The following is a 19,060-nucleotide window of genomic DNA, read 5'->3' as shown; positions in this document are numbered from 1 at the left end:
ACCGAAACATTGAACTCCCTCTCTTATCAGAAGTATGGTGGCCGGAACATTGAACTCCCCCTCCAACCAAAAGGATGGTGGCCGTAACAGGAAACCCCCTTTCTAATCAGAAGTATGGTGGACGTCACATTGAACTCCCTCTCTAAACAGAAGTATGGTGGCCGTAAGATTGAACTCCCTCTCTAATCTGAAGTATGGTGGCCGTAACATTGAATTCCCTCTCCAATCAGAAGTATGGTGGCCTTAACATTGAACTCCCTCTCTATTCAGAAGTATGGTGACCGTAACATTGAACTCCCTCTCTAATCAGAAGTATCAGCTATCATTTTAGGGGGTGATCAGTAAAACTTACGAATACAGTCAGCATCTCCTTTACCCTTAGGCTGGCATACATACTCTGGCCCACAGTTCCTGATCTAAACACAAGTACAACATTGATGCAATGACATCAAACATTTAAGATACTATGTACAAACTGAATTAGAAAGGTTATGGTCATGTAGTTCTGAAGATTTAATCTCTTTCTTCCTAAATTGACAGCCACATAAAATTATAAAGCAGATCAGGAGTAACTTCTTTGTTTTTTACTTGAGTCCTCTATAATCAAAATATTTTTGGTATGCAAAAGTTATAAGATACTTTTATTCTAAGATGAACACATTTTTTGTCTGGAAAATATCATTGCTTCAGATGGCTTCTGGCTGTTGCTTTGTCTGTACATATCTGATAACTAACCAAAGCAAGGGATTGTTATATGTATACTGTAGTATATGATCTGCAGATTCTTTTGCATCATAAATGATCCTTCAGTGCATTGTTTGAAAATATTCGTCTTTTTGGGAAAAACTCCGGCTTTTGGAGAACTTCAGTTTTATGGATGTTTTTGTTGTGATAAGGTTTAGGTCTTCACCTCACCAAAAGAAAATTGAAATCAAAGGAGGAGCCATTTTGGACCCCCCCTTTGACAGTATACCTCCGTATTGTATCTTTAAATAAAGTGGCCTTGACTTTGACCTTAGAAAGATTTTAAACACCTACTGCACATCTAAATATAACAATATAAAATGTTAGAATTTTAGACTATCTTAATCTCCGGAAATGAAAGTGGGGATGGAGGGATAGAAACGACATAGGTATACCATGATTACTATAGGGTACCCATATATATGATGCTGAGCTCTTATTATATAATAACCTTTGGAATTGGCATTTAGTTATGATACTTACTTGACAAATATCAACTGGAGCTGAAAGTAAAAGAATAAATACAAATTGAATGCAAAAAGATGAAAAGATATTGATGAACCTACTTCCACTTCTAACACTGTTTCTAATACACTTTTATACATACAGTTCTAACATGTTTCTGTAATACCTGTACACCCAGGTGACACCTACATACAGTTGGAACATGTTTCTGTCATACCTGTACACACAGATGACACCTACATACAATTGTAACATGTTTCTGTCATACCTGTTCACACAGGTGACACCTACATACACCTGTACCTGTTTCTGCCACACCTGTACACAGATGTGATACCTACATACAGTTGTTACATGTTTCTGCCACACCTGTACACACAGGTAACACCTACATACAGTTGTAACATGTTCCTGTCACACCTGTACACAGAGGTAACACCTATATACAGTTGTAACATGTTTCTATTATACCTGTACACACAGGTGACACTTACATACAGTTGTAACATGTGTCTGCCACACCTGTACACACAGGCGACACCTACATACAGCTGTAACATGTTCCTGTCATCCCTGTACACACAGGTGACACCTACATTCAGCTGTAACATGTTTCTGTCACACCTGTACACACAGTTGACACCTACCTACAATTGTAACATGTTTCTGTCATACCTGTGTACACAGGTTACACCTACATACAGTTGTAACATGTCTCTGTCACACCTGTACACACATGTGATACCTACATACAGTTGTAACATGTCTCTGTCACACCTGTACACACATGTGATACCTACATACAGTTGTAACATGTCTCTGTCACACCTGTACACACATGTGATACCTACATACAGTTGTAACATGTTTGTGTCATACCTGTACACGCAGGAGACACCTACATACAGGTGTAACATGTTTCTGTCATACCTGTTTAAACAGGTGACACCTACATACAGTTCTAACATGTTTCTTTCATACCTGTACACACAGGTGACACCTACATACCGCTGTAACATGTTTCTCTCATACCTGTACACAGAGGTAACACCTACAGACAGCTGTAACATGTTTCTGCCATACCTGTACACACAGGTAACACCTACATACAGTTGTAACATATTACTGTCATACCTGTACACACAGGTGACACTTACATACAGTTGTAACATGTGTCTGCCACACCTGTACACACAGGTAACACCTACATACAGCTGTAACATGTTCCTGTCATACCTGTACACCCAGGTGACACCTACATACAGTTGGAACATGTTTCTGTCATACCTGTACACAGAGGTAACACCTTCATACAGTTGTAACATTTTTCTGCCACACCTGTACACACAGGTGACAACTACATACAGTTCTAACATGTTTCTGTCATTCCTGTACACACAGGTGACACCTACGTACAGTTGTAACATGTTTCTGCCACCCCTGTACACAGAGGTGATACCTAAATACAAATTGAATGCAAAAAGATGAAAAGATATTCATGAACATACTTCCACTTCTAACACTGTTTCTAATACACTTTTATACATACAGTTCTAACATGTTTCTTTAATACCTGTACACACAGGTGACACTTACATACAGTTGTAACATGTGTCTGCCACACCTGTACACACAGGTGACCCCTACATACAGTTGTAACATGTTGCTGTCATACCTGTACACACAGGTGACACCTGCATACAGTTCTAACATGTTTCTGTCATACCTGTGTACACAGGTTACACCTACATACAGTTGTAACATGTTCCTGTCATACCTGTACACAGAGGTGACGCCTACATACAGCTGTACATGTTTCTGCCACACCTGTACACACAGGTGACACCTACATACAGTTGTAACATGTTTCTGCAACACCTGTACACACACAAAGTGATGCACAGACTGATGGAGTGCAAACTATTAGTCCCTTTCAGTATATGTTGTACCAGATGGGACCTTATACGATTTGCTGGTGCTCTGATTTCGTATGATTCTTGGTGTGAGTTTTTCAAATTGCTGATATTTTCATTCACATGTTCAAAAACTGGGAAACCCAATCAAATTGTACTGTGTGTAAACGGATTGTAAGTAATGGATGCTAATGGTCACACATACGTACCACATTTTTTCATACACCTGTCCTCTGTGTCAAAGATGTTTGTGTGGTCCTGTCCACACCCTCCCCAGTAGAACATCTCACACTTCTCTGTGATGGTGTTGTAGAAGTACTTGGGAATTAGGGCCTTGCAATCACCCACTTTAGGTTTTGGTACGCAGAATGGAGGTACGTCTATGGATTGGTTTTTACCTTTGTAGAATTGGCATGTCTTATTGCAAGTATCTTCATCTTCAAAGTTGTTCTTGTTACCATCACAGCCTCCGTACTTGAACTGGACACACGAGCCTAGAGTGTGGTTGTAGTAGTACCTGTAGATGTAGGCCTCACACGGGCCCTTCTCCATGGGCTGTCTACACACGGCATCCTTCTTGTCTGAAAAACACAACTCTTATAATAGTATTCTTGACTCTATTTTCTTGCTTACTGTACATCTCCTATCCTTTTCCTATTGTAACAATAACAAGATACATAATATACACACTCAACCCCATGAAATACCACGACATAGTTTTCAATATCAATGCTCATCCTGTTGAAATGAAAACACCAAATTTGTGGGAATATGGCCTTGATTCAAAGATAACTTCCAAAATGACTAACTCGGAAAACTCATAACAACAAAAATCATCTCTTTGTGGTTTGGTTGACTCATGTGGCAAGTTTGAGGTTTATAATTTATAGATGTTTAAGATGTGCTCCAAATTAAACAGCAAAATGTACATATTTTGCAGTTTCCACCACAACTACAAATCCCTTGAAATCAGAAAGATGTAAATACCAAAAGGTAGCCATCTAAAGCGTGATTTACTCATGTGTGAAGCTTAAGATCAAGTATTTGCGATGTACTCTGGCAATAATTGTACATGAATGGACAGCCAGAACCTGTTTTCTTGTAGTCTCCCTGTCCTACCTTACCTGTCTCCTCTATCATAGGTACTGTGTCCTCAGGTCATATAGTCTCCCTGTCCTACCTTACCTGTCTCCTCTATCATAGGTACTGTGTCCTCAGGACATATAGTCTCCCTGTCCTACCTTACCTGTCTCCTCTATCATAGGTACTGTGTCATCAGGTCATATAGTCTCCCTGTCCTACCTTACCTGTCTCCTCTATCATAGGTACTGTGTCATCAGGTCATATAGTCTCCCTGTCCTACCTTACCTGTCTCCTCTATCATGGGTACTGTGTCATCAGTTCATGTAGTCTCCCTGTCCTACCTTACCTGTCTCCTCTATCATGGGTACTGTGTCATCAGTTCATGTAGTCTCCCTGTCCTACCTTACCTGTCTCCTCTATCATGGGTACTGTGTCATCAGTTCATGTAGTCTCCCTGTCCTACCTTACCTGTCTCCTCTATCATGGGTACTGTGTCATCAGTTCATGTAGTCTCCCTGTCCTGCCTTACCTGTCTCCTCTATCATGGGTACTGTGTCATCAGTTCATGTAGTCTCCCTGTCCTGCCTTACCTGTCTCCTCTATCATGGGTACTGTGTCATCAGTTCATGTAGTCTCCCTGTCCTGCCTTACCTGTCTCCTCTATCATGGGTACTGTGTCATCAGTTCATGTAGTCTCCCTGTCCTGCCTTACCTGTCTCCTCTATCATGGGTACTGTGTCATCAGTTCATGTAGTCTACCTGTCCTGCCTTACCTGTCTCCTCTATCATGGGTACTGTGTCATCAGTTCATGTAGTCTCCCTGTCCTGTCTTACCTGTCTCCTCTATCATGGGTACTGTGTCCTCAGGTCGTGTAGTCCCTCTGTCCTGCCTTTCATTTTCTTCCTGTTCCTGCTTGATCATGTCAAGGTACCTTTTGATGCGTTCTCTGCGTGTTGCGTTGCTTTTCCTTATGTCAGCTCTCATCTTTTGTAACTGGCATGGGGTCATACCTGCAACGGATTATGATGTATCAGCACAGCATTTTCAGAAAGGATTATTGTACTTAATTTTACCTTATGATTACGTATTTTATTAAAGGTTTTTTTAGCTTCTTTTCAAGGAAGGCTAAGACTGGCATATTTATCACCCTTTATAACTGTCAATCAAGTTTTGAATTGATTAATGTATATGCTAATTGTATCAAGCTAGATAGGGCGCTATATCAAACATTGTATATTATTATATTAATATCTGTTAAAAATCTTGGTTTTTGTAATCAGAATTCTTAGATAAAACAGTGGCAACTTGCTAACATTCGAAACAACTGTGTGGACTCTTGTTATACAACTGTCTGACTGAGTATGATCATCCTAAGATGCTATCAGTAGATTACCTCAGATTACTTGACGATGTTGGGATGTTTTTTTCATTTTTTCATCAGGCGCTAACTATAGTCCTATGCCACCTGGCTAATATCTCCCTATGTGTGTATATGCCTGCGTGTGTGCTGGAGATGTGATATTTATGATCTGTGTGAGACGTTCACAAAAAGCTGGATACCTTCTGTACAGTTGACTTTGTTACTGTATTTGTCATAAAACTCTGCCCGACAGCCTGCACAGGGGTTGACTCGACATTTGGCTTTTGGATGGGCGGGGCACACATGGTCCACACACTGCAGGAAGTCACAGCACATAGGCTTCACACTGGACGGGCACACTAAAACAATCAAAGAAAGCTTGAACAGGTAACAATACAATATCAAAACACTGTATGTCTAAATCAATATCCAAGTATTGCTTAAGTTATAGTTAAGTTTTATAAAATCATTACAATATTGTACTATTAGTATTATCTAGGTTCAATAGAATTTCAAAAAATAAAATCAAATCATTTTTAAATGTTTAATATTTGATTTAAACACTTACATTCAGGCACCGGATTAGCTACAAAAGAAATTAAATAAATAGTAGCACAAAGATGAATGACATTTTTGCAAGTGACCTGTTTTCCTATGCATTAGATTTATGCATAAAGCTTACTTGAACCAATGACTCCTGCGTGATATAAGGGCAAAATTTTGAACTTCAGCATGAGGCTTTGCTGAGTGCTGAACCTCACAAATCTTATCTCCAGCATTCATTTTTGTGTAAATATCATACACGATACATTGATTTTTGTTCTACCATTCTTTTCAATGAAATTAAATAACTTCAGTTGTAATCATGCACCCTTTGACCAGGAAAACATGAATGTCGAATGCCAACACTTTTTGAAATGGAATCACCAGTATAATATAATTACAATTTTAGTTCATTTAAGTAATTGCAAATGGTGGCCAACAAATGGTGGACAAGTTGTTAAATGCTGAAAACCCATCTCAGATTAAAGGTGGCAATAATTTTAGAAAAAAATAAAATAAAAATAAAGCACACTTATTAAATATGCATTTGTCAGCCTCAATTTTAAAAATGTGCACTTTGCAACTCTTTGGATATGCTCATATTTCATTCATTGATAAGGCTGTATTTTATATACTGGTTAGCTGGTTTAAATTTGAATACTTACTGTTTTTTAACATATTTTTTAAATATAGATCTTAAAGCTATATATTTCACTCTCTGGATAATAAAGCAGAAACATGACTTTATATAGAAGAGTGTAAAACCTTATCATGGACTTTCGCTAGGTAGACAGTAAGGATAGAAATTTATGTAACCATACTTACTCCTAACAGCCAGACATGATGGTCCACATCCAGCTTTTTCACAGCAGCGACGCCCTGCTGTACAGTTGTCATCAGAGACACAGGGACCTGTACACATGGGTGTGGGATCATTCTCTCCTAGCTCGACCATAACAGGACACTGGCCAGGCCGGGTAGCTACAAACCAGGCAACACTCAAGTTGTGTTTATTAGCATGTACCTTAAATGGTCTAGTAACTTAGTGAAACATAATATAAAGTGAAACTAGCATTACCATAAATTGAACAGTTTTCTAGTAACAAGTGATACTAATCTTCCCATAGGTTAGATGTTCTATAAGTAATAAGTGAAACTAACACTTCAGTAGATTGGATGTTCTAAAGGTAACAAGTGTCAGAAATTACATTCCTAGGGATCGGAAGTAACAATTGATACCAAAACTGCCGTAGATTGGATGTTCAACGAGTAACAAGTGTCAGAAATTACATTCCGAGGGATCGGAATTAACAATTGATACCAAAACTGCCATAAATTGGATGTTTTACAAGTAACAAGTGTCAGAAATTCCCATTCCCAGAGATCTGAAGTAAAATGTGATACTGCCATAGATTGGATGTTCTATGAAAGAAAGTAAGATGAACATCACCAAAGACTGAATACAAGTGTTTGTTATTCTTGCATAGAATTTAAAAGCAATACTGATGAATTTCATCTCCTGACACAGTCACGTGTCATACTATTCTGTATCTCACCAGCTCATCTCTCATTCCCCTTTGAGATTAAATTAATTGCATGCTCATGTTGCAATCTTAAATACAGCTATCACTGACACGGTCACTAGTGTTTATCTACCTTTATTACACTGGGGTCGTCCTATCCTCCTGGTACCAGAGATCTCTGTACCGTTACGGGAGACACACCAGCACACACCTGTGTTGTCCTGGCACTGGGTACGGCTGTAATTACCGTTACGATCACATCTGTCAATAGACCCAACACATCAATAAAGAACTAGTTTGGATTACCTCCAATAACATTGATGCTATGAGGATTTCAAGTTGTAAACATAAAACTGAAATGAAAAGAAGTAAATATATAGTAAAACTGTACCTTGTGATGAATACGCCTGCACAAACATCTCCCTCTGTCTGGAGATCCATCACATCCTTGGCCTGTTTCATCTGACAAACTGTCTTTGGTCTTTTCATCACTGAAGGAGAATAATAGCCAATGAGTTATGGTGTCTCATTAAGGACGGAGAGTTTAAACACGGAGTGAGGCGTCTCATTAGTAAGACATCTCATTTTAGAAGGATAGTTATAGACAATGATTATGATGTTTCATTATAGAAATATAGATAAGGAGTTTGGCATCGCATTATAGATGGTTATTTTAGGTATTGAATTATGTTCGGTCATCACAGAAGGATAGATAAAGACACCGGTGTAATATGGTGTCCTATCGATGAAGAATACGGGTAGGTACAGAGAATGAGTGTGGTGTCTCATTACAGCCCTAGGGATAATTATGGACAATGAATTATAATATTTCATCCATAGCTATCAACCCTCCCTCCCTCATTTTGACCAAATATTCACCAATCTCCCTCGAAACTCTCCCATTCAAGTCCAAACTCACACAAACTCAAAATCTACATCCTGTTGTCAAATGATCTCCTAGTTACTGGAGGGTGTGCGTAACGATCATAACAAGTGTGTCTGAATCAAATGAATGCTTTTTGGAGTTATTTTGATATATAAAAAGGGAAAGATAAATTGAGCACAGCACTTTCATTTGTGTGTCACATACTTTCTTCCTCATTGGAGGTTTCAGAGGTTGACACCTTTGATCATCACTGAGGGACAGGTATACACAATGAGTAACGGTGTCACCAATGAAGGATAGCTATAGACAATGAGTTAGTGTCTTATCATAGGATATAGATACTGAGATGGTAAAGTAATGCTGTCTGCTCACAGACATATAGTTATCATAAGTCAAAGAGCAATAGAGATGACACAACTCACTGCAATGTAGTTGTACCTCAATTACTTGTATCTGATTTGATTCACGATATATTTCGTTTTATTTCTCATACGGCATGATTTGACCATTAGTGTGTACCATTTCAGCCTAAGTTCAGTGTAACACTTGCTTTGATTGGCCAATAACAACTAATCGGCGATAAGGAAACAGTTTTCACACAACAGTTATGACAGTCAGTCTTTTAACCAATACTCTGGCAAACTTAAAATTGAAAGAGTGAACACAATTTCAGTTCCATATATCAATGAAAAAGTTAACCAAACAAACCTGTGAAAAGAAACATTAAGGACAGCTAGGTCACTTTGCATATGCAAAAGCAAGGAGAGAAATATTTGTCAAATTCATTTAAATTGAGGCATAATAATCCAAACTTGATTGAAATAACCCAAGTGACCAGGATACAACAATAATCAAACTGTAGCACTAATATTGTTATATATTTAACCACAAGTACAGTGTATTGTGACAGCTCTAATTAGGAATGGAGTCTCATTAATTACTGAAGAGAATAATAGTCAACGTGAATAGCTGATCATTAGATACCTGGTTTCTGACAGGAGTGGCCACATCCTCGAGAACAACATTTCATATTTCCGTCACAGTCGGTGTCCGCAGTACAGACATCTGCACATGTGTCTCCATTAGTTTCTGTGGTCACATCAGCTGATGCTGGACATGTGCCTGGCTTCGTTGCATTCTCTGAAGAAAAAGTAAAAAAGGGAGTTCCATACACTTATCATATTGTTCTGTTACAACAAATACAAATTTGGTGGGGGTATAAAGAAGATGTACCTCTATCTGGGGCCATTAACAAAATTGATAAGAATGGTTAATTCTTAAGTTGGAGGGTCCAAGCACTGTATTGTATCTCGAACAAAGAAGAGTTTTCAATGTGACCTGCATTTTTCTGACTTGGAGTTACTTGCACTTTTACCATGGACATTTTTTTCCATACAAGAAAGAAATTTATTTATTTTACATTTAGTTTGCTTTTTCACACAAAAACACCCCCATTTCCATCACAGGGATTTGATGCACAGGTCTCTTAATTTGATTATAAAGTAGAGAGCTCAACCGCTACGCTACTGGTCATGATATTTTTTATAATTTTACTTTTTAGAAACATAATTGAGAATAATTTTGAAATGTTCAAACATCCTCAAAAGGCTTGCAACCTATAACAGTGTTTGTCGGAATTTGGACAAATCTAGAACTGTAAGCCAAAGGCTAACTAATACCCCCTGCTCCTATATAAACCAGAACTGTAAGGTAAAGGCTTACTAAGACAAAGCATTACAAAAAAAATCCATAGCGTCCCACCAGTAATGATTTCTTTATTCACTAAACTGTTCACTTATTGAAGTATAATGGTCACTGACAAACTTCCTGTACTCCCTCCAAATGCAAACCAAATTTTGTTAGCCCAGATGAATCAGTTTTGCTGAAATCATCCTTGTAGTTAAGGAAGAGTTGTTAGGACAAAGATTTTTAACAAAGGGCCATAACTCCTTAAAAAGGGTAGAAATGAAAAAAATACTACCGTGATGCATGACATCAGGGGATAATTACCATATCTGTAAACTAACATTGAAATCAGTCCAGTAGTTTAGGAGGCAGACAAAGGCTTTTTCAACAAAGGGACATAACTTCTTTTAAAAGGGTTTGAATGAAAAAGTAATACATGGATGCACAATGTCAGGGGTCAGTTACCATATCTGTAAACTTTCTTTGAAATTGGCCCAGTAGATTAGGAGAAGTTTTCAGGACAAAGATTTTTCAACAAAGGGCCTGATTCCATAAAATATGGTTGGAAAACAAATATCTGGATGGACAACATCTGGGGGTAGTTATCATATCTGAAAACGGCCGTTGAAATTGGCACCATAGTTTTGGAGGAGTCTCGACAAATATCAGGTGGTAGTTATCATATCTGGAAAGTTTCGTTGAAATCAAAACTTTAGGAGGAGTTGTACGGACAAAAAGTTTCAGGTTTTGTTCAACAAAGGGCAATAACTTCAGGTAGTAGTTATCATATCTGGAAAGTTTCATTGAAGTTGGTCCATTGCTATAGGAGTTGTCCGGACAGACTTTTTCTACGAAAGGACAGACGGACGGACAAGCTGATTCCAGTATACCCCCTCTAACCTCGTTGCAGGGGGTATAATAATAAAAATCTGACTAGAATTTAAAAATAACTTTTCAAAGCCTGTAAATAATAGAAATGAGGCGGGTAGAGAATAGTCAGATCCTGTTAACATACTTGGGCAACACACAGCGAAACCATCTCCAGGATGGACGGTGCACGCAGTGTCTGAAGGACATGTGACTCTGTGGTTGCCACGGCCACAGAATAAGGAAGTGCCATTCTGGTATTTCCTTTCTTCTCCACCTCGGAAATAGTTACATGGTTTGTCACCATCACCAACATCTGAAAAAGAGTGACAGCCTTCAAGTTATGATATACAAAATACAGGGTTGCTTTGTGACATGCAAAGTAACATGTTTAAGTAAGATTTTCAAGACTTATATTTTCCCATATTGGGCCCCACCCTTCTGCCCCCAAGGAGGGGGCTGCACAACCCATATATATATATATAGTAGATAATAAATAAATGAGTCCTTGCGAAGGAAAATAGAGAATAAAAACATAAATCTTTCAGATCGTCCGCTCCATGTTGTATATATGGTCCAAGGATGCTCCACATCAAGTTTGGTTAAATCCCCTACTGATGTACAGAAGAAGGGGATCTTAAATGCTTGTAGTCTTTTAGTGGTGGCCATAATGAATTTGGATTGCAAAAGAAAATATGAATTCATCAGGTAAGTCCAATTAGAAATAGACTTGTACCGAATTAGATCAAATCTGTTAAAGGTATTACGGAAACAAGTTGATGGACAGTGAAGCAGAGTTCAGGGTGCCCATTTTAGAGTTTTGATCAGCTCAAATTCTAAACCACACTTGATCTGGGCAATGAGAGGATTCATTTACCAGCTTGGTATCAACTCCTTGTCCTAGACCCAGGAATACAAGGAACTTTTGTTTCATGATAGCATTTGGAGTAATTTCATAAATTCATTTTTTTTTCATTTTTTTTCCAAGTGAACTAAATATCTGAGAGATTATTTAACTACTAAAACCTACATCCACAACAGACAGCATAGGTCCCATTCTCATCGGTCATACATCGGCCATGGTAGGGGCAGTCCTTCCCGTTGCTGCAGTCATATCGAGTGCCATTACGCATATGCATGGGGTACCCACCGTGGTAGTTGGCACACTTCTGCTTCTCTTCATAATATACAGCTGGTAGGATAAATTACAATTTGTTACGAAGTTGCTAAGTAATCACGATATGATGAGTTGGTTGATTGATTACCCAGTTTACACATACACACAATATTCTATACCATTTCTGTAACTTTTAAAAGGTTTGGGAAGCAATTAAGTCATACCAGATAGAGGATAAGAGAAAGTTGCCATTAAGCTTATTATTTCACTGTATTTATCTGAGTTTTTAACAGAAAATTACTTTTTAACAGGAAATGACTGCTAAATGGGTATTTGGCAGGAGTTTATCCTGCTTTTGTGTATCACTGATGTCAATTTAAGATGATAACACTACAAAGTACAGCTGTGTTAACAACTACTTACAAGGACAACAGACTGCATACTCGTCAGCGGCTCCTATTTTACAGTCAGATTCGCTGGGACAGGTTTGTCCCCCCTTACCACAATACAGAGTAGTGCCGTTCTTAGCCTGAAGGGGACGGTCTTTACCACATGGACTGTGCTTGTACTCTAGGTAAAAACATTCAGGAGATCCCACACATCAAACACAGGACAATAAATAACCTATGATTCTGATCTGTAGACTGTATTAAAACAGGCAAAAGTTGTCAATATTATATGGTGCATCACTTTTTGTGAATGCTTAATTTTTGCACTTGTTCTTGGGAGCAGAAAGAAAAATGTTAGAAATTTATCAATTGTCAGATAAATATCGATGCAAAATCCTTCTAGAAATTTCAGAAGAAAAAAAAGAATATCCCATAATAATGGCAATAAATTTGAGATGAAAAATAGTAACAGAATAAAAGTGATCTCAATAATCTGATAAGGAAGGTGCTAATGTAAATAACCTTACCAAAAGGATACAATGCTATTACCGTACGAGAAGATGAGAAAGGTTTTACATTATAAGATGGCAATGGTTTTAACATTGTTGTACTAATTTTCACAAATGTTTTTCTTTTTTTAATTGAGAGTCATGAAACATCATTATGGTAAAAATCAAGACTATTCTGGTTTTAGTTTCTGAAAGAAACCCATGTAACAGCGACGTGTTGGAGTGGTAGAGAAGGGATTACCTGGATTCTGACAGGTGTGTCCACAGCCGTTAGAACAACACTTTGTGTTTCTTGGACAGGCAGTGTCATTTGAGCAAGCCTCAACACACGTCCCAGCTGTAGTAGGAGACACAGTGGGACACACACCTGGCTTTACTGGAAAAACTGGAAAAACAGCAACAAGACTATTGACTAAAGCAGTCAAAGCAAAATATTAAATAAATATTATACTGTACTACAAATATTTCCAAACATTAATGGCTCTGTCTCTCAGTAACACCCTTGCTTTATTGGGTACCATTCTCCTGTCCCAATTGGGATGAGGGCATGGTTTCTACAATATTGAATCATGTTGGGCCAAGGATACTCTATATCAAATTAGATTAAGATAAAGCAATAGGATAAAGTAGGTAAAGGTCATTTTCATTCGCAAACTTTGTTGGGCTCCATCTAAGGTAGCTACTTGTTAAATATCACGACTCCATGCCTTTCACTTCTGTTTGCAGTTTTTGCTATATTTGACCCCTGTGACCTTGAAAGAAGGTTGAGGTAATTTTCAATAGTCAACTTTGTCAGGCTCTATCTGTGACAGTTACCAGCCAAATATTATAATTCTATGCACCATGGCATAAGCTAACTAGCCCTTCAGGCAGGCAGGTGAGCTAAAAATGGCAATTCAATTTGTGCAGCATGTACACATATCATTCAGCAATGAGATATGTATGTAACAAGTGTGTTACCTTGTGAACGCAGTATAAAACACATTTGTATAGTAATTGTTCATCAAACTTTAACAATTTTATATGAAAAAATCTGTAAAAAATAGAAGTTAGAATTTATACTTGCCCAATCCCCCTCTGTGTCTGACCATATATATTCAAATGTAATTGCAAAGCAACATGCCCATTTAAGCAATTTTTGAAATATTGGTAATAAAGGGTCACACAAATGTTATCCAACAAATACAGACAAAATCAGACCAGTATAGAACAGAACTGATTTCCTGATAAGTCTCAGCCAATCAGAAGGGACAGTGGCCATCTTGTAATAGATGGAACGGGATAAAGTATTCTTACTCACCATAAAGAATATCTTATAAGTACAATTTTCCACAAAGTCTGAACAAAACCCTTTCAAAAAACAAAATGTAAAGCCTTATACGTCTTGGCTAATCCAAAGCAACTGATAGTTGTCATCTTCAATTTCGAGTCAAAAAAAACAACAATACTCAACCCACTTTAATTTTAGCAACAATGAACTTGGCCTTATAACCTTAGCAACTTTTTCGACACCTAATGCACATCTATATAACACAGTCAGACTTACATACACTGATAACAGTGTACCAGCTAGCTAGACCTTAGACACGTTGAAGCACATCTGCATATGTCTGTACATGTATCACATGCAAATTAAAGGAAAATTGAAAGTCAGGATTCTGAGATAATTTCAGGAATATAATTTTAGATGGACAGACTGACAGATCTAGAGGAACAGACATCATAACTACCAAAAGGCATCCTTATCAATGACATGGGGCACTATTTACCAGTACGCATATTCTATATATGTACATCTGTATCACAGAAAAGAGGAAATACCTGGGGTCTGACAGGTGTGTCCACAGCCATTAGAGCAACACTTCTGGATTCCTGAACAGCCAGTGTCATCTGAGCAAGCCTCAACACATGTTCCAATTGCACCAGTAGGCAAAGTGGGACACTGACCAGGTGGAACTGCCAATACATATGTAGGTCTATGATTTAGCATTATTTAATATATCCACAGTGTTTTTGTCACTGATAAACCAATTTTCATGATGTTATTCAAATATTAAGTGACTTCAATCTTTAAATAAAATACCCCCAAAAAAGTCTAGTACTTCTTGAGAAAAAGTGATAACAAATATTAATTGTCAAAATCCAAGATGGTCACCAGACCAGATTGAAAATGAAACATGCACAACTGCTGACTAAAATTAGTAATTGAATAGTACAATTGTTTAAAGATTTTAATGAAGTCCCCCCTCCCCCCATGTATCTTGAAAGTTGGTCAAGGTCATCCTTTTGAAATAACTTGACATTCCTTCATCTAAGAATACTACAGGCCATATATCAAGATTCTAGGCCTTTTGATTAAACAGAAAAAGCTGTTTGAAGTTTTTAACACAAGTTACACCAATGACATTGAAAGTGGATTAAGATTGTTTATCTGAACAAACTCAAAAGTCTTCCATTGAATCATGCTACAAGCCAAATATTGCTAATGTAGGCCTCTTGGTTTTAAAGAAGTTGTTGAAGGATTTTTTTACAGATTTGGCCCATGTGACCTTGAAAGTGGGTCCTGGCTGTCCATTTGAACAAACTTTATAGTCCTTAATCCCATCATGCTAAGGTCAAATGTTCAGAAGGAGTCTTTTTTATAAAAGTTTGAACTATCATTTGACCCCTTTGACATTGAATGAACAAAAATGATAGCCCTCTATCCCAGCATGCTTCTGGCCAAATATCATTTCCCTAGGCCAGTTGGTTATCAGACAGAATTCATTTAAAGGTTTAACATATTTGACCCTTGGGATTTTTGGAATCTGTAAAAGAGATTAATTTAAACAAATAGTTAGCCTTTTATCCTGCCATACTACTAGAAAAAAATCACCACCTTAGATCTCTTGATTGTCCAGAATAAATGGTTTGAAGGTTTTAAGACATTTGACCAAGTGACTTTAAAAAGGATGTTCTGTCAAGGTGATTGATCACCTTAGGCCTACTAGTTATTAAGTCATTAAAAGTATCAAAGTTAACAACACGTGTCAGACAGATAACATATACCCCACCAAGGCATAAGCTCACTTGGCCCTTTGGGTCAAATGAGCTAAAATTGAGTAATAGGGGATATGGGGCTTCTTCCAGCGTGTACTCTATGTGAATATATTTGTTGTAAATGAACAGACTGTGAACATGATATTTACCTGTCGGTGTAGGACAACAGATGTTGTTCATGCAAACAGAATCAGAACTGCAATCGTTGGTGGTAGAAGTTTCCTCACACCTTTTGGGCACATCTCCTTCCATTTCAGGTAAAACCCTTCCCGGACAACTACCTGTAACAGTAAACATCCCATAAAACATGCTCTACAGCCTCAGGATCATGTGATAGTGTTGAAGGTTTCCTGTCCCACTGCACTGTGGATTTTCCTACATACAGTAACCTCCCTTTAACTGCCGCTTGGCTATAACTGTCACACAGTTTGGCCAGACCAGGTAGCTCAGTCTGTTAGAGTGATATAGTATAACAATCTGAAGTCCAGGGTTGGAATCAAGGTCTAGTCCTGTTGAATGTTTACACTCAGAGCACTGTTGTTGGTTATATTAATTTGTTTATCAAATATTTGTAATTTCTTCAAAAAGTCCTGCAAGGTATGGTTTTCTTTTCAAATATGATTTATCAAAGTGGTAGTCATGCCCACCCTTGATATCCAGGGGTTACGATCACTTACACTCTCTGCATCATAACTCCTGGATATCGAGGACGGGTCATGCTGGGAAATACAATTTCCAAGTTATATTTACCGTTTTTTTGGTGGTGGTTTTAATTAATGTGTTTGGTAGTCGGAGTTAATCCATGTGGATACCAAATGGACATCACATGGAAGCTGTACTGTTTTTCCCCTTTACATGTATGACTGATGAAGGGCAGGAGCCTGGAAATTCTCAATAACATAGACTTTCTATGAACATTTTTATAGGTATGCTTCCCTTAGGAGACTTTTAAGAGTTAAGGAACTTTAAGTAGACTAGATACTAACATTAGGCAGCGTGTATTCATCAGTACTAATTAGGGATGCTAGCGGAAGTAGATAATTTGATAGGTTCAATTAAACATTTTACACTGAAGACAAGGTAATAGATAGCACAACCAGGTAATAGATAGCAAGACCAGGTAATAGATGGCTATCTTATTAGGGGTTTTCACCATCAGGTGAAAAGACTTATTGTTTTTGCTATGCTTCTTATTATTCTTCTACCATGACTTTATGGAGTCTTAATCTTTTGATCTGTAGCAAATATGTTCACAGTCTTTCAGGTATATTGTAGGTCATGATGTAAAGGTGTTATTGCAACATTTTATAAGAAGGTAAAAAATACAATATGGCCGATATGAAAAACTTCAACTCAAGTTCTACTTAAGTCTAGAGTCTTACTATTTGATCGATATACATGCCCAGGTGATTGGCTATCATATTTCATTTAAAAGTATGATCAACGTCAACGTTGATCATATTTCAAGGTCACAAGGACAAAGCATGTCAAAATATTCAAACAACCTTTGGTAAATAAGGAAGAAGTCTAGATCCATGGTATTTGGCAAGGAGCATTCTGGAACGAAGGGCTTTCAATGAATGTCCTTTGTTTACATGAATTATGACTACATTAGTGACTGTTATCAACCATTCCTAGTTGATGATTACTGCTGTGATTGTAGCACTATACTTGTGAAAACATCTTTCACTATATTTTTATTTTTTGCAGCTGAATGAGAAATCACACTTAACAAATTCCATTCCATTCCGACTTACAAGTATTTCTAGTTAGCGACCCCAGCTTACAGTTACATCTACCGAGTAGTTATCATTAGGGATCCAAGTCAACCCGATCATGAACAGGATAATGAACAGCAACCAACCAATACATTCATGAAACTGAAAATTCAAAACAAATCTAAGTCTGTATATCACATGCCCCTTTTCTTTTTCCTTACTTTTTTCCTCTTTGGCATCAGATTCCATCCAAGATAAACGATATATTAATGTAGTAAGCACTTAAAACATTAGAAGTGGTGCTACTACAGTGTGTTAGTCAACAATTTTACCACATTATTTGTTTCTCCCACAACCCCTATATGTTTCCTCACTCCCGACACATTGGATAAACCTGCTTGGAGTTGGTAGACATTTTTGGTTACCCACTAACGGGTAACACCCTGGAAGTGATTTCATTGGTCAATTTTTTACTTATGACATCACGTAACGATGCTCTGCAACGTCATCTTCCATTGTGACGTCATGATTCACGGCAATCATTTCCTCCCATCGGTAGCCGACATAGTGTATTTTTTAAAGGGAGCATGGCTTTCCATATAAAATATAAACGTTATGGGAGAAAAAGGATCCCAAACTTGTGATGATTGGTTATAATGTTTATCTAACACTCGTAAGTTTATTTTTAAATCGTAAAAAATACTCTGTAAACCTCGTGTCCTTATACAGTTTGATAATTATCTAACTCGAGTTAGATAAACATGATAACCAATCATCACTCGTTGGGGAACCTCTATATCTGTGCTGGTAGTTGTTAAGGAAACAGTTTTAAGTTGAACAACTTGTGACCCTTTCTGTTGCTAGAGGGCAAATTATCAACACTTGCCAATCTTTCGAAATTTCTGTGGAGAGATTCAGTGCACTCAAAATTAAAAACATGAATAGTGGATATACTTCCTTGGGAAAAATAATCTCTTAAAATGAAATCTTTTGAGTTTTTCTTTCAGATGGAATCATTAGATATCAAAATACAGGTAAAAATCAGAAAATTCATTGGTTGAAAATATTACATTTCAGGGTCCAAAAACTGGAACCTGACCCTCCAAAATAGGGAGAGTTAGCAAGTATACAATAACTTAAACAAAAGTATACTGTCTGTGACGACGCTGCTATAAGTTCACCGTCAGTGACTTTGTCATGATGACGTTGCTATAAGT

The 19,060-nt window shown here is 37.6% G+C and overlaps 1 protein-coding gene across 1 annotated transcript in view; it reads right to left on the bottom strand.

Moving 5' to 3' along the window:
- The window catches only part of LOC110451336 (fibrillin-2-like), a 95,227-nt gene that overhangs the window by 12,574 nt on the left and 63,593 nt on the right, over positions 1-19,060 (bottom strand). The window contains exons 31-46 of the mRNA XM_021499282.1: positions 16,275-16,406; positions 14,908-15,042; positions 13,328-13,471; positions 12,612-12,758; positions 12,102-12,263; positions 11,220-11,387; positions 9,503-9,658; positions 8,024-8,123; positions 7,766-7,893; positions 6,935-7,090; positions 6,135-6,152; positions 5,767-5,925; positions 5,040-5,216; positions 3,332-3,703; positions 1,228-1,247; positions 353-416 (exon numbers count right to left, since the gene is read on the bottom strand). Of these exons, the coding sequence (XP_021354957.1) occupies positions 353-416; positions 1,228-1,247; positions 3,332-3,703; positions 5,040-5,216; positions 5,767-5,925; positions 6,135-6,152; positions 6,935-7,090; positions 7,766-7,893; positions 8,024-8,123; positions 9,503-9,658; positions 11,220-11,387; positions 12,102-12,263; positions 12,612-12,758; positions 13,328-13,471; positions 14,908-15,042; positions 16,275-16,406 (2,238 nt within the window). The remainder of the gene's footprint in view (positions 1-352; positions 417-1,227; positions 1,248-3,331; positions 3,704-5,039; positions 5,217-5,766; positions 5,926-6,134; positions 6,153-6,934; positions 7,091-7,765; positions 7,894-8,023; positions 8,124-9,502; positions 9,659-11,219; positions 11,388-12,101; positions 12,264-12,611; positions 12,759-13,327; positions 13,472-14,907; positions 15,043-16,274; positions 16,407-19,060) is intronic.

The sequence above is a fragment of the Mizuhopecten yessoensis genome, unplaced genomic scaffold (genome assembly GCF_002113885.1).
Source record: "Mizuhopecten yessoensis strain PY_sf001 unplaced genomic scaffold, ASM211388v2 scaffold5965, whole genome shotgun sequence".
Taxonomy (NCBI): Eukaryota; Metazoa; Mollusca; class Bivalvia; order Pectinida; family Pectinidae; genus Mizuhopecten; species Mizuhopecten yessoensis.
This window is presented reverse-complemented; position numbering and strand designations above follow the sequence as displayed.